Below are 12,275 nucleotides of genomic sequence, written 5' to 3' on the forward strand. Positions count from 1 at the left end.
CCACTATCATCGATCCACGTCTAAATTTGTCAATTCATCGACAATCACGTTAAACGGTTAAATTTTTGAGCACCTTGCGTTTCTTAGTCCTTTTCGAAGCATATCGTTGGAGGCAATATTTTTGGAACGAGCAATAAGTCTTTACCCCCTCCACAGAACTCGTCCTCGAGTATAGTACGTTCATCTTTCTTCCACTTAAAGTTTGATTTCGTCTCGATCGCGTTGCGGTTTCTCTCTCTGTCTCTCCCTTTTTCCGTCGGATATACTTGCCTCTTTGTTCATTGAACGCTGGTTATTCGTCTCTTTTTATTCCTCTCCTTCGGTTTCTCTCGCGTTTCTTATTCAGCGATTTTATTTCTCTCTCCCGCGTCGAGCTCTCCTTTATCCTCCCACCTTTCCCTGCTCTCGCTCTCTCTCCCTTTCTCTGACCATTCTCCTTCTCCCTCCCGCTGCTCTTTTTCCGCTCTTCTCCCCTTCCGGCACGTCAACTTCAGCAGGTTCACCGTCCATTCATGCCTCCACCGAGACACCGTCTCCTCGCGACTCTTTCATCCTACCTTCCTGCGCTGCTCTCTCGACAACGATCCTCTCTCTCTTTCTCCCTCTTCGATCACCGATTCTTATCCGTGTATACGTACCCTTCGTCGAGTGTCTTTTAGCCTCGTACGTACATACATACACCGTCGTTTACTGTTTCGTTGAGTATCCTTTTGTCCCCGGTCCATTAATCCTAGAATCTAATTCAGCTTGTTTTCCTACTTCCACGAAGGATAAAGTCGTATTACAGTATAAAGACGTAAACGTGTGTTGATTCATGGATATGTCCTTTTGAAAGAAGTTTCGAAGAACAGACGACACGTGTAATTATAATCGTAGTACGTATAACCGATACGCGAATGGAATGTTGTTTTCGTAGTTCCACGAAGTACACAGGACACGTGTGTATACACCGTAGTACAATCGTAGTACCCAGACGTAAGAGTGAATGAAAATGTGAGTAACGTGGACTCATAGAGGATTTTCCTTTCTACGAAAAATTAGCGTGTGTGTTATGTACCGACGACGATGAATCACTGTAGACACACTAATTACTATACTCTTTGGTAGCTTTAATAAACGACTGAAATTATTTAAAAACAAAATTTTCCGCATAAATTTAAGGTGTTCGTTGAAACACAATGCTCGAGGGAGATGATAAGAGATGAAATTAAGAAGAAAGTGTGTCTTTTCTTTCAGCGCGATGCTAGAGGCGTGGGCAGCTATCTGGGAGGCGGTGGCATTAGCGACGGTGGCGGCATGTTGACGGTTATGGCGAAGTTGAAACAAGAGCTGGCCTCTGACGCTGAGGAAGAGGGCCTGGTGCCTGCCCTCTCCGGCAGGTTCACCTCGATGCGGAAGGTGCCCTCTCTCTCCGACCTGTCCGATCCAGAGAGCTCCTTAGGTGAGTTTTTTCCCCATCGACTTTTCTCTTCTTGGCCTCTTGGAGGCTTACGGTAACTGGAAATCACCTACTACGTGGACAAGTCGTAAATTTACCTCGTCTTCGTGTCGTTCTTACTCCTTGAACCTTGGAGAATCTGTCTTTCGACTTCTTCGTATTTAACCCTTTCAATTTTTAATTCAGTCTTACAAATCTTAAGGAACTAAAATGAATGCAAATTTTGTCTTTTTGAGATATTGATATCTGAGTGAAAGTCAAGGAAATTTGCTCAGGGTTCAAAGGTTTAATTGTTAGGAAGTTGATGTACGAATTAAAAATTTCTTATTTTTTGATAAGAAGTATACAAATTTTAAGGAACTAAAATTAATGCAAATTTTGTCTTTTTGAGATATTGATATCTGAGTGAAAGTCGAGGAAATTTGCTTAGGGTTCAAAGGGTTAACTGTTAGGGAGTTGATGTACGAATTAAAAATTTCTTATTTTTTGATAAGAAGTATATAAATTTTAAGGGACTATTTTTTCTTTCTTTTGGGATATTGCTATCCAAATGAAAGTCGAGGAAATTTGCTCAGGGTTCAAAGGGTTAACCGTTAGGGAGTTGATGTACGAATTAAAAATTTCTTATTTTTTGATAAGAAGTATACAAATTTTAAGGAACTAAAATTAATGCAAATTTTGTCTTTTTGAGATATTGATATCTGAGTGAAAGTCGAGGAAATTTGCTCAGGGTTCAAAGGGTTAACTGTTAGGGAGTTGATGTACGAATTAAAAATTTCTTATTTTTTGATAAGAAGTATACAAATTTTAAGGGACTATTTTTTCTTTCTTTTGGGATATTGCTATCCAAATGAAAGTCGAGGAAAGATTGCTCAGGTTTCAAAGGGTTAAAATTATCAGGGAGCAGAACGCGTTTAAATCTCGAAAGAATCGAACGAGAGATTGATCCTACGTGGAAGAATTTATCTTCGAGCTTCACTTTATCTACGCGGAATATTTCTTGACATTTACTACGAGCTTCTTTGTAACCCACGCGGGTGGCTACACTCTTGCAGCTTCCCTTTGTAAGCGGACACGTAACCGAGGGCTAGCTCGAGCTACGCGGCCTGGAATGTTCGCAAGTATCGCGGAGATCTTTCTATTAATAGAAGATCTATAAGAAGCATCGACTGCGAGTTAATCAGGGGGTTGTTACCGGTATTTTAGTGTTCGATTCCCTGCTACTTTGTCTTTCAATCCATCGCTAATTTCAAGTTCCCTCTTACTTCGACTCAACCCTTTCAAAAACGCTTCGACGTTCTTCAACCCTTTCATCCACGATTCTTCAATTAAATTTCCAATAATTCACATGGAATTTATACTCGAAATACTCGAAATGATTTCACGTTGCGTAGAAAGGTTAGAAAGGGTCGAAGAACGTTGAATTTTCTCGCTCACTTCGATTCAACCCTTTCAAATACGCTTCGACGTTGTACAACCCTTTCATCCACGATTCTTCAATTAAATTTCCAATAATTCACATGGAATTTGTACTCGAAACACTCGAAATGATTTCACGTTGCGTAGAAGGGTTAGAAAGGGTCGAAGAACGTTGAATTTTCGATCGTGCGTGATCTGTTTATGCTCGAACGATCGAACGATGCAATTTGCCCGGCGGTATCGAGTGTTGGCGTGAGAAAATGACACGCTCACGCGTGTGTTTACTCGGCCGGTCTAGTAATCGTCCAGGCAAATGTTTCAATTAACCGCGTACGCGGCCATTGTAGTTTTAACGCGCCACAAGATACCTATTGTGAGCTGTCTATATGGTGGAGGGAAAAAGGGGGATCCGTTTCGAGGCTCCCTGTGACGTTAATTCACCGCGCGTTTCAGTAGCCGCGAGACGAAAAAAAAGAGCGAGGAGACGATGAATTTCCCGCAGCCTCGCGTGTATTCGTTTCATGTTTTTGTAGCTAATGCAGCGAGGTTATGTGCGCCGCGAACGCGTAACAGGTTTCCTGGACGAAGCGTATAGTGATTGTAATTGCAGTTATGGTAGAATTTATTTTGGACGATTTTGTATAGAGGGTGCTTTTGAAAAGAGGTGATTCTACATTCACAGATAAGCTCAAAATGTAAAGTAAAATTTTATCATACGAATCTTCAATTTTTAATATCATTTTTGGGTTGTCTGTGAGGTTTAATTGTAATCACGGTGAAATTTGGGACAATTTAGTACACAGGGTGTTTTTGGAAAGAGGTGATTCTACATTCGCGTATAAGTTCAAAATGTAAACTAAGATTTTATCATACGAATCTTCATTTTTTTAATAAATTCAATATTGTACACTTTGGGTTGGGTTTCTTCCTCGCTAAATTACCAATGCTAACAAAATCCACGTTTATCACGATTCTACCAACATTCCACGTACATTCGCGCATCTTCACTCCGAACGTCGTGGAAAAAAAAATAAATCTCGCATAGTCGGCGGAAAACTCGCGAACAGGTTCTCGCGTCAGCTCTTACGCTGAACGTAAAAAGGAGGAAAAAAAAAAACAGCGTAGAATTTTGTTTATCACTCGGAGAGTGTATAGAAGGGAGGCTATGCAGAGCGGTATTATACGAAAGAATTGTGGAATCAGCTATTCACAGTTGTGTGACTCTGTTGTAACACGATCGATCCACGCTCGTGGTTGTAGTGTCCTGTTAACTGGCGGATTGTGACACTAAAAGGTGCACTTACATCGAGTGATGCTTGCATAATATGAGCGGTAGCTGCATAAGCACTTACTCGTGTATAACTTGTCCGATTAGATCGCGCAGACCGGCTCGCACGGCGCTGCGTGTTGTGCTATTTTAAAATTGAAAACCTGCGCGAGGAAGCAGGGAAAAAAGAAGGAAGGCGATATAGGACACCGTGATAAAGAATTGGAAATGATTTTTCCCTTTGAAACATTTCTATACGCGACGCGTTCTGATCGGATTCTCGAAGGGACATTCTCTTGGACTAGAGAGAGAATACGTACGCTCTGTATGCCAGGAATAATTGATCGAGAGTGTGTATGATAGTCTAAAAATATCGCCAGACGATTTGCATACAATTTGCTCGAGTCTCTCTCGAGCCTCTTACGGGACAAACGAATTCCAGGAACAGCAGGTTCCTATATGGTGATCCATCGAGGCAGAAACCGACGAAATACGCACAGAATTGCGATAGAAAGATTTTTCAAATCATTTTTGTCGCTTCGAATGTAAGTTCAGAGATAAGGTGCTTGGAAAGAATAGAATCTATCGGAAATCTCGCCGGATAGTAACCTCTAAGAGACTTTGTCCTCCTCGCCTAATCGGACGTTACGATCTGTGACCAGAGTCGTGTAGAGACCTCAGGCACAGTGTTTCTCTGTTGCAAAATTTCGTTTCGCTCCTGTTGATAAATACGGTAGGTGTGAAACGACAGCCTCTATGCCACTACCAAATACTTGGTTTGTTCTTTATTCTTAATAATACAATATAACACTCTTTTACACGTGCTCACTCTCCATTGATCTCCATCGATCTCGCTGCCCTCTGACTCTTAGAGCTAACCGATGTATGGCAGATGGCACTACTAGCATACAAATGTATCTAATAGCTCGCAATATTTCTATTATACAAATGGTACTGTTTTAATTCGACGTCTGCGACCGAAGGAAAGAGCTCGCCTCGTCCTTGACAGTGATCACTTCGCCGATGCAATTGCGTCAATGCGACCAAGAGGGAATGGTTAATATGCGGGAGGCACACATTCCTTTCCCTGTAAGGAACCTTCTGAAACACCGTTCGATCGTGATAACAGAAGCCTCGGTATAGAAAGAATCACTTGCTCGTGCCGTTTGCAGCGTTCGCTTTGGTCCATGAATAATGGAGAACAGGAAGTTACGAAATTTACCCTCTTGGATGAGACAAATTAATTTAATTTCGTACTCGATTCTATTTTACTTTAATCTTGAGTTTTGCAATGTGTAAACATTGAGCTGGAGGAAGTTACCCTCCTTAAAATTGGCAGCTTCGAAATTCATCCTCTCGAATCAAAGGAAATTTTTTAAATTAATCAATACGAATTCAAATCCCTCTATTTTTACGCGTTTTTTCCTGAATTTTGCAGTGTGTAAAATTTGAGATTTAGGAAAAATTCACCCCTTTAAAATGGGTAAAAAAGTTTACACAAACAAAAGTCACTGTTTCTCCGTTTCGATGTCACTGTCGTTCCCTGTGAAATTGATGAAAGTTCGATAGGAGACCGGAGGGGGAAGAAGGTACACGTGAATAGCGAAAAATGATTAGAATCAGGGAGGAAATCGGTGGACGAGCACAGAGTCAACGTAGTAATTCTTGTTACTCGCGGCTCGGCGAGCACGATCAAAATGTAGCGAGAATTTACGAATTGGATAATCAGCAGCATCCTCATTAAGGCCCCCCCACTGAACGCCCCCGCCTTCCATTCTCCTTTACTGGCGTTGTGTACGTGCGCGTGTATATACGTGCACGCACTCTCTGGCCCGCTGCTGGATCGTCGTCCACCCACTTATCTGCTCCTCTCTTACCCTCACACACGTACCCGCACCTCCGCATGCGACGACAATTTTTCACCGATTCCACGGTTTTCCATTCCGGTGTCGAACGGTGAATCATCCTTGGACACGTTTAAAAACACGTCAGTCTCTTTCTTCGACACCGTCGAATCTAGCTTTTACCTCGATCGCGATCTTTTTAGTCCCCTGGAAAATCAAAGCGTCCACCGATAACTCTAAACCGATCGAATTTTTAGAAAATTAGAACAGAATCTTTTTAACAATTCACAGACAATTTGAGAAAGTTACTCGGAACAATTTATTTTTAACAATATTTTTTCAAACGTGCAGTTTTCTCTGAGACACTCTGTATTACCGACACGTGCTAGGGAGAGATCGAGATTTGTTTATTTAAACACAGAGGAATTTTTGTCGAGATTGTAATGTTGCTTCATACCACTTGAGAATATGGAACAGTGTTCTCGTTCTATCGATCAATTTTTCTGTCGTTCACTTCATAAATAAAGGGTTATTCTTCTGTGGAAATGTAAACCTTTGAACACGATCCGTCGAGGAAATAAACAGTGGAGATTTCTCGAATAGCCGGTTGATTTATGTAACGGCTCGTTGGTTCATTTTCTAATTGTTCGAATGGAGATAGAGGAAACGGTGTTCCAAGTGTCTAGGATTACGTTACGATCTGTCGATGGAACGGTGTCGTTGCGAACGAGAGAAAAGTTGAATGCAATTTCGTAGGACGCGAACAAGAGAGGAGAAACGTTTAACCAAGTGTGAACGCAACAAACGCACCACGTTAAACGCGATCTCGCCTGTAGTAATTAGAGGTTTAGCTGCGAGTCATTCAACCTTCGTCAGTGCGAGAGCGGCGACGTCATCGAGTGTGTTTGACCAGGCGGTTTTTCTCACGGGAAAACGAGACCGTATCAGGTGGCATTGAAAATGCCTGGAGAAATTTGAATTTCAACGTGGAATCTCGTTATCGCCGCACGGAGAAGGCCAACTTGACGATTCACCTAACTTATTTGCGTGCTTGTTAACGCGAGTTTGTTAGGCGCCTCTAATTTCCGCGAGAAGCTGAGAAAAATCGCTCATCGGAAACGCTGTTCCGCGAATTCGAGGTTTCTTTACGAAAATAGACAAACGGAGACTGAATGGAAATTTCTGTGATTGGAAGATACGTTTGTTATCACACTTTTGATAGAAAAAAAGTGTATTTTTCGAAGTGTTATTAAAATATTAATGTGCAAGTGTGAAGTTCGATTTTTTAAGTTTTTCTTTTTAAGGGGGATTCGATTATGAGGGAGATTTATTTTTAAGGGAAATTTGATTTTCGAATTGGAATTTTCAAAAGTGATACGATCACAAGTTAGGTAATCACTCAACACTGAAATTTCTCGAACAGAAAAAGAATCAGAAAATTAATTAAGGAAAAGGGACTTGGTCGTAAAAATTTGCGTAAAAATATGAAAGATGAATTTTCCACCTTGAACGGAATCTTCACAAGCACACAAAAGGCGTGCAGTCAAAGTTTCCAAAGTGTCGAAAGTTTAAATAAAAGATCGCCTCTCTCGTTTGCTCGTACGCGGTGAAAAAGTAGGGCTATTTTATTCAAGTGCAGTTGAACGTAGACGTTTACATTTTCCGTGTCCATTGAATAATGCAGGTTTCTCTCTCGGGCCTGCTCGTAACAAACCGTCCATTGTTACCGGATCTCCTTTTCTCGGTCACCTGATAGGACGTTGATGACAGTTTTCAACCGGAATGTTTTATGCAAATAACCATTGTCGTTCCTCTCTCACTTTTCTTCTCCCTTTGCGGACGACATTGACGCGTCGTACTTGCGTGGAAACTTCTTTCTTTTCCGTGTTTCCTTCTTCTCTCCGTGTGCCTGAGCGTGTGTAGACTTAGTTCAAGTCTAAGCAGAGTCAAGTGGAAAACCGACACTAAGCACTCTAATGAGAAAATTGCGTACACGAGATCTCTTCTATGCCACCTCTTCTACACTCGCTCTATCGCAATCACCGGCTTTCGAGTCAATTAATTGTCCGGTTCATCCTATGACCCGAGGAGAGTAATTGCTCTAAGCTAGTCGTGCTAATCTGGATCGTGTTTAAAGATACGAAGGATAACGGTGTAAAGATTTGTGGAATAGAACAGCAAATTCTTCCGACTGTGGTTTTTCGTACGGCAGAGATGACGATCTTCTCGTTCGAGCTAGGTCGAATTATTTCCTCGAAGCGGTAGCTTCATTCTGAAGAGATGTTGCGTCGAGATATTTAGAGGTCTATCGTGTTGAAGTTCGACGGTTTATTTTTAGAGGGAGAACGACGGCGTTGTGTCGCGAATTCACCGGGGATGACAATCTTCGTTACCTTGGATCGATAGGAGGAACGCGAGATTCGTTTGAATTTATTTCTATCCTCGTGCAGATTTAGTTTCGATTCGAGAAGGTTGGGTACGTTTTAAGAAGTTTTTAAGTGATAAAATATCGAGTGTTTGTTAAATCATATTTCGGGTTGAAAATAGGAAATTTTCTCTGTTCAAGATGAGAGTAACCTCGCTTCGCGCATGGGACGTGCCTAAGGCAGGGCTAGAACCACTAGAACGTCCAAACCCCCACTTAACCATCTACGTTTTTCTCCGTTTCACCCTCTGCTGCGCTCTCTGTCTATGCGCAGAACGGACGAGAATCGGTCCGAGGTTACTCTCATTTTGAACGACGTACAGTTTCGTTTTACGACCCTAATATATCTCCTTCGTAACACTTGGTATGTGGACTACCTCGAGATCGAAAAAGTCCTGCGTACCTCTTGAAAAAGGGGCTGTAAAACGTGTACCACGTGTCAAGGAGAGAATACAAGAGGAGACACCATGTGCTAGGCAGAAACCCCCGTGAAACTTCCCTTGTAGAGGACCAAATCTTGTTTCTAACGTAAGAAGTAGCGTGTTGCGTGTGTATGTGCGAATGGTATTCTTGGGATGAAGATTATTTTGTGACTTGTGTTTGAGAGATTGCGTGAAAAGGAAAGGCTGGTTGGATCGGCGAGAGACTTGGCAGAGGCCTGTCCTTCGGTACCGTAACACATGGCCGTGGAGAAAAGTGAGTGGCTCTGTTTCTTCCCCGTCGTAGGGCCCTTCGTAGGCACACAGGGCACGTAAGACGTCGAGCCATGCTCATCCGGTGCTTGCTACCTGGCTGCGGAATAAATTGGATATATATACACGTAGCCAGTCGCTACGGAGGATCGCTTCTCGGAATGACAAATTGGCCAAGCGATCGACAGGCCGTGTGCTACCTCGCTTTTGAAAATCTTCGACAGTTTTATAGTCCCTTTGAATGAACGGTAGTCAAGTGTTGAATTGTCTTGGGTTTTCTTTTTTTAGGGGGGAATGTCGTGGGGAGTGGGAATTCGTCGATTTCGGAGAAATGATGCTGTGGTGTTTTTTTTTTTTTTTTTTTTTTTGGAGTGGTGGGATTGGAAATTTTGGAGATATGGGTATTTGGGATTTTAGATTTTGGAGTGGCGAGTCTTTGAGATCGCAAATTTCAAAACTGGGACACTTTGAATTTCCAAATTTCGAAGTGGAGGATCCTGAAATTTCACATTTCGAAGCGGAAGCCCCCGAAATTCCATATTTCGAAGTGGAGGACTCCGAAATCTCAAATTTCGATGGGGCAGCACTCCGAAATCTCAAATTTCAAAGTTAGGGCACTCCGAAATCTCAAATTTCGAAGTTAGGGTACTTCGAAATTCCATATTTTGAAGCGGGGGACTCCGAAATCTTAAATATCGAAGCGGAAGACTCCCAAATCTGAAATTTCGAAATGGAGGCTCCTGAAATTTCACACTTCGAAGTGGAGGACTCCTGAAATCTTAAATTTCGAAGCGGAGGCCTTCGAAATTCCAAATTTCGAAGTTAGGGCACTTCAAGATCCCAAATTTCGAAGCGTAGGCCCTCGAAACCCCAAATTACTCCCGAAATCTTAAATTTCGAAGCGGAGGCCTCCGAAATCTCAACTTTCGAAGCGGAGGACTCTCGAAATCTGAAATTTCGAAGTGGAGGATCCTGAAATTTCACATTTCGAAGCGGAGGACTCCTGAAATCTTAAATTTCGAAGCGGAGGCCTTCGAAATTCCAAATTTCGAAGTTAGGGCACTTCAAGATCCCAAATTTCGAAGCGTAGGCCCTCGAAACCCCAAATTTCCAAGTGCTAGTCCCCCAAATCCCAAATTTCAAAGTTCAAAACAATTCCCCAGTAAATATCCACAACACTCACTGACACACCTATCTTCCTCTCCCCGCAAACAACCTCAAAACACTACTCCAAAGATAACAAAATCTCCACCGTATATCTAATCACCTAGTCCCATCAACGACCGTAATACCCCTACAATCTTCCTACCCCTACACAGTTACAAACTCCCCACGCCGCTAAAACCATCCAACACAATACATTAACAGTCCACGTGTGTATACCTCTTCAGCACCTATTCTATTAAAATTTCGCCAATAAACCATAGACAGTGATGTTTCGAACAGCCGTGTGTGTGTGTCTGTATATATATATATTGATCGTGGAGAAGAGAAAGACCATACACACAGTGCTAGAACGGAAAAATATGCGTCTGGTGCGTCTGTTGGCGCGTGATTGATAAGATTCGTCGTGTTGCGAGGAGTCTAGTCACGTAGGCCAGTCCAGTAGCGTTATTTAAAAGTGGCGGGACAGAAAAGATACGAGCACGAGAGAGAGAGTGGTACGAAAGCAAAGGCCAGGGCATCCTCGAATGCAACGACTCTCTCGAATCAGATCCTTTTTAACATTTTCTTTTACGTAGTAAACGCAAGAGAGTTAGCTTTCGTACGGGCACAATCGATACTGCATATCACCGAAGGATAACGATACTTTGCTTTCGACACCGAACGCTGCTTTTACTCTATGCTCTTACAAGAAAAAAAAGAAACAACGAAAGACATTTCTTCTTTTCTTCCTTCTCTTTCTCACCTCGTGGAGAATTTATTTACGCTCGTTATTCGTTCTTCGATTCGCCACCTTTTCCTTCCCGAGTCCACGTGGGAAAATCGAAGAGAAAGATGCTGTTCGTTTCGAGGAATCAACTTGGTCTGTAAAACCACTGTGTAGTATCTTTCATTCATGGAACAGGGTGAATTGTTTTCCCCGATTCTTTGACACGATGCAGACAATCGGGCGTTTCCTTGAATTCGAGGAAGATTAAATTCACCGTGTCTGCGCTGTTTGTTGATAATGTTACGCGAGATAGTTTCTTTGGATGCTTGTAAACCGTAGTATTACTACCGATGAAATTTCACATCGTTCCTTATCTGTCGTTCCCTTTCCAACCGTTATCTTCTTACTTACTCTTTTGTATTATTTCTCCTTACGTTCTTCTTCGTACCTGTGCTTCTTTCTTTTTTTTTTATTAGCTTTGCGTAATACACACCGTGGGTGCCTGCACTTATGCACACGTAATTTGCGTTAAGCATTTTCTGGGACGTGGATAGTGGCGAGTTGAAATTCGACGATATATATAATACGAGTACTTCTCGATTTGCTCGGTATGACTCAGGAGAATTTATTATCGCGGCGTACCTCTGACTGCGATGAGGAAAATTCTGTCGATCGTTTGTGCAAGTTGAATAACAGGGTTAGTCATATTTTAGACTTCTTTTTGCGGTGGAAATGTTGAATTTTTGATGTATCGCTGAATAAGTCTGTGTGTGATTTTTATATCGATTAATTCCAACTAGCAAATTTACTATTTTAATTTGCAACACGAGTGTATGATTCTCTGTATAGTTTTCATGGAGTCGGTAACCTGAAAACCTGAATTTTAAAACTGGGGCACTTCAAATATCCAAATTTCGAAGTGGAGGCCTTCAAAATCTCAAATTTCGAAGTGTAGGCCTTCGAAATCTCAAATCTCGAAGCGGAGGACTCCCGAAATCTTAAATTTCGAAGTGGAGGACTCCCGAAATCTTAAATTTCGAAGTGGAGGCCTTTGCAGTCTCAAATTTCGAAGCGGAGGCACCCAAAATCCCAAATTTCGAAGTGGAAGCGCTCGAAACCCCCAAATTTCAAAGTTAGGGCCCTTAGAAATTCCATATTTTGAAGTGGAGGCCTCCGAAATTTTAAATTTCGAAGCAGAGGACTCTGAAATCCTCAAATTTCAAAGTTAGGGCATTTCAAAATCCCAAATTTCGAAGCGGAGGCCTCCGAAATCTCAACTTTCAAAGCGGAGGACTCTCGAAATCTGAAATTTCGAAG

The 12,275-nt window shown here is 42.0% G+C and overlaps 1 protein-coding gene across 1 annotated transcript in view; it reads left to right on the forward strand.

Annotated features, from left to right (window-relative positions):
* Nucleotides 1-12,275, forward strand: part of LOC108573541 (ETS-like protein pointed) — a 177,638-nt gene that overhangs the window by 19,117 nt on the left and 146,246 nt on the right. The window contains 1 exon segment of the mRNA XM_017936007.1: nt 1,237-1,441. Coding sequence (XP_017791496.1) covers nt 1,237-1,441 — 205 coding nt within the window.

The sequence above is a fragment of the Habropoda laboriosa genome, unplaced genomic scaffold (assembly GCF_001263275.1).
Source record: "Habropoda laboriosa isolate 0110345459 unplaced genomic scaffold, ASM126327v1 scaffold20, whole genome shotgun sequence".
Lineage (NCBI taxonomy): Eukaryota > Metazoa > Arthropoda > Insecta > Hymenoptera > Apidae > Habropoda > Habropoda laboriosa.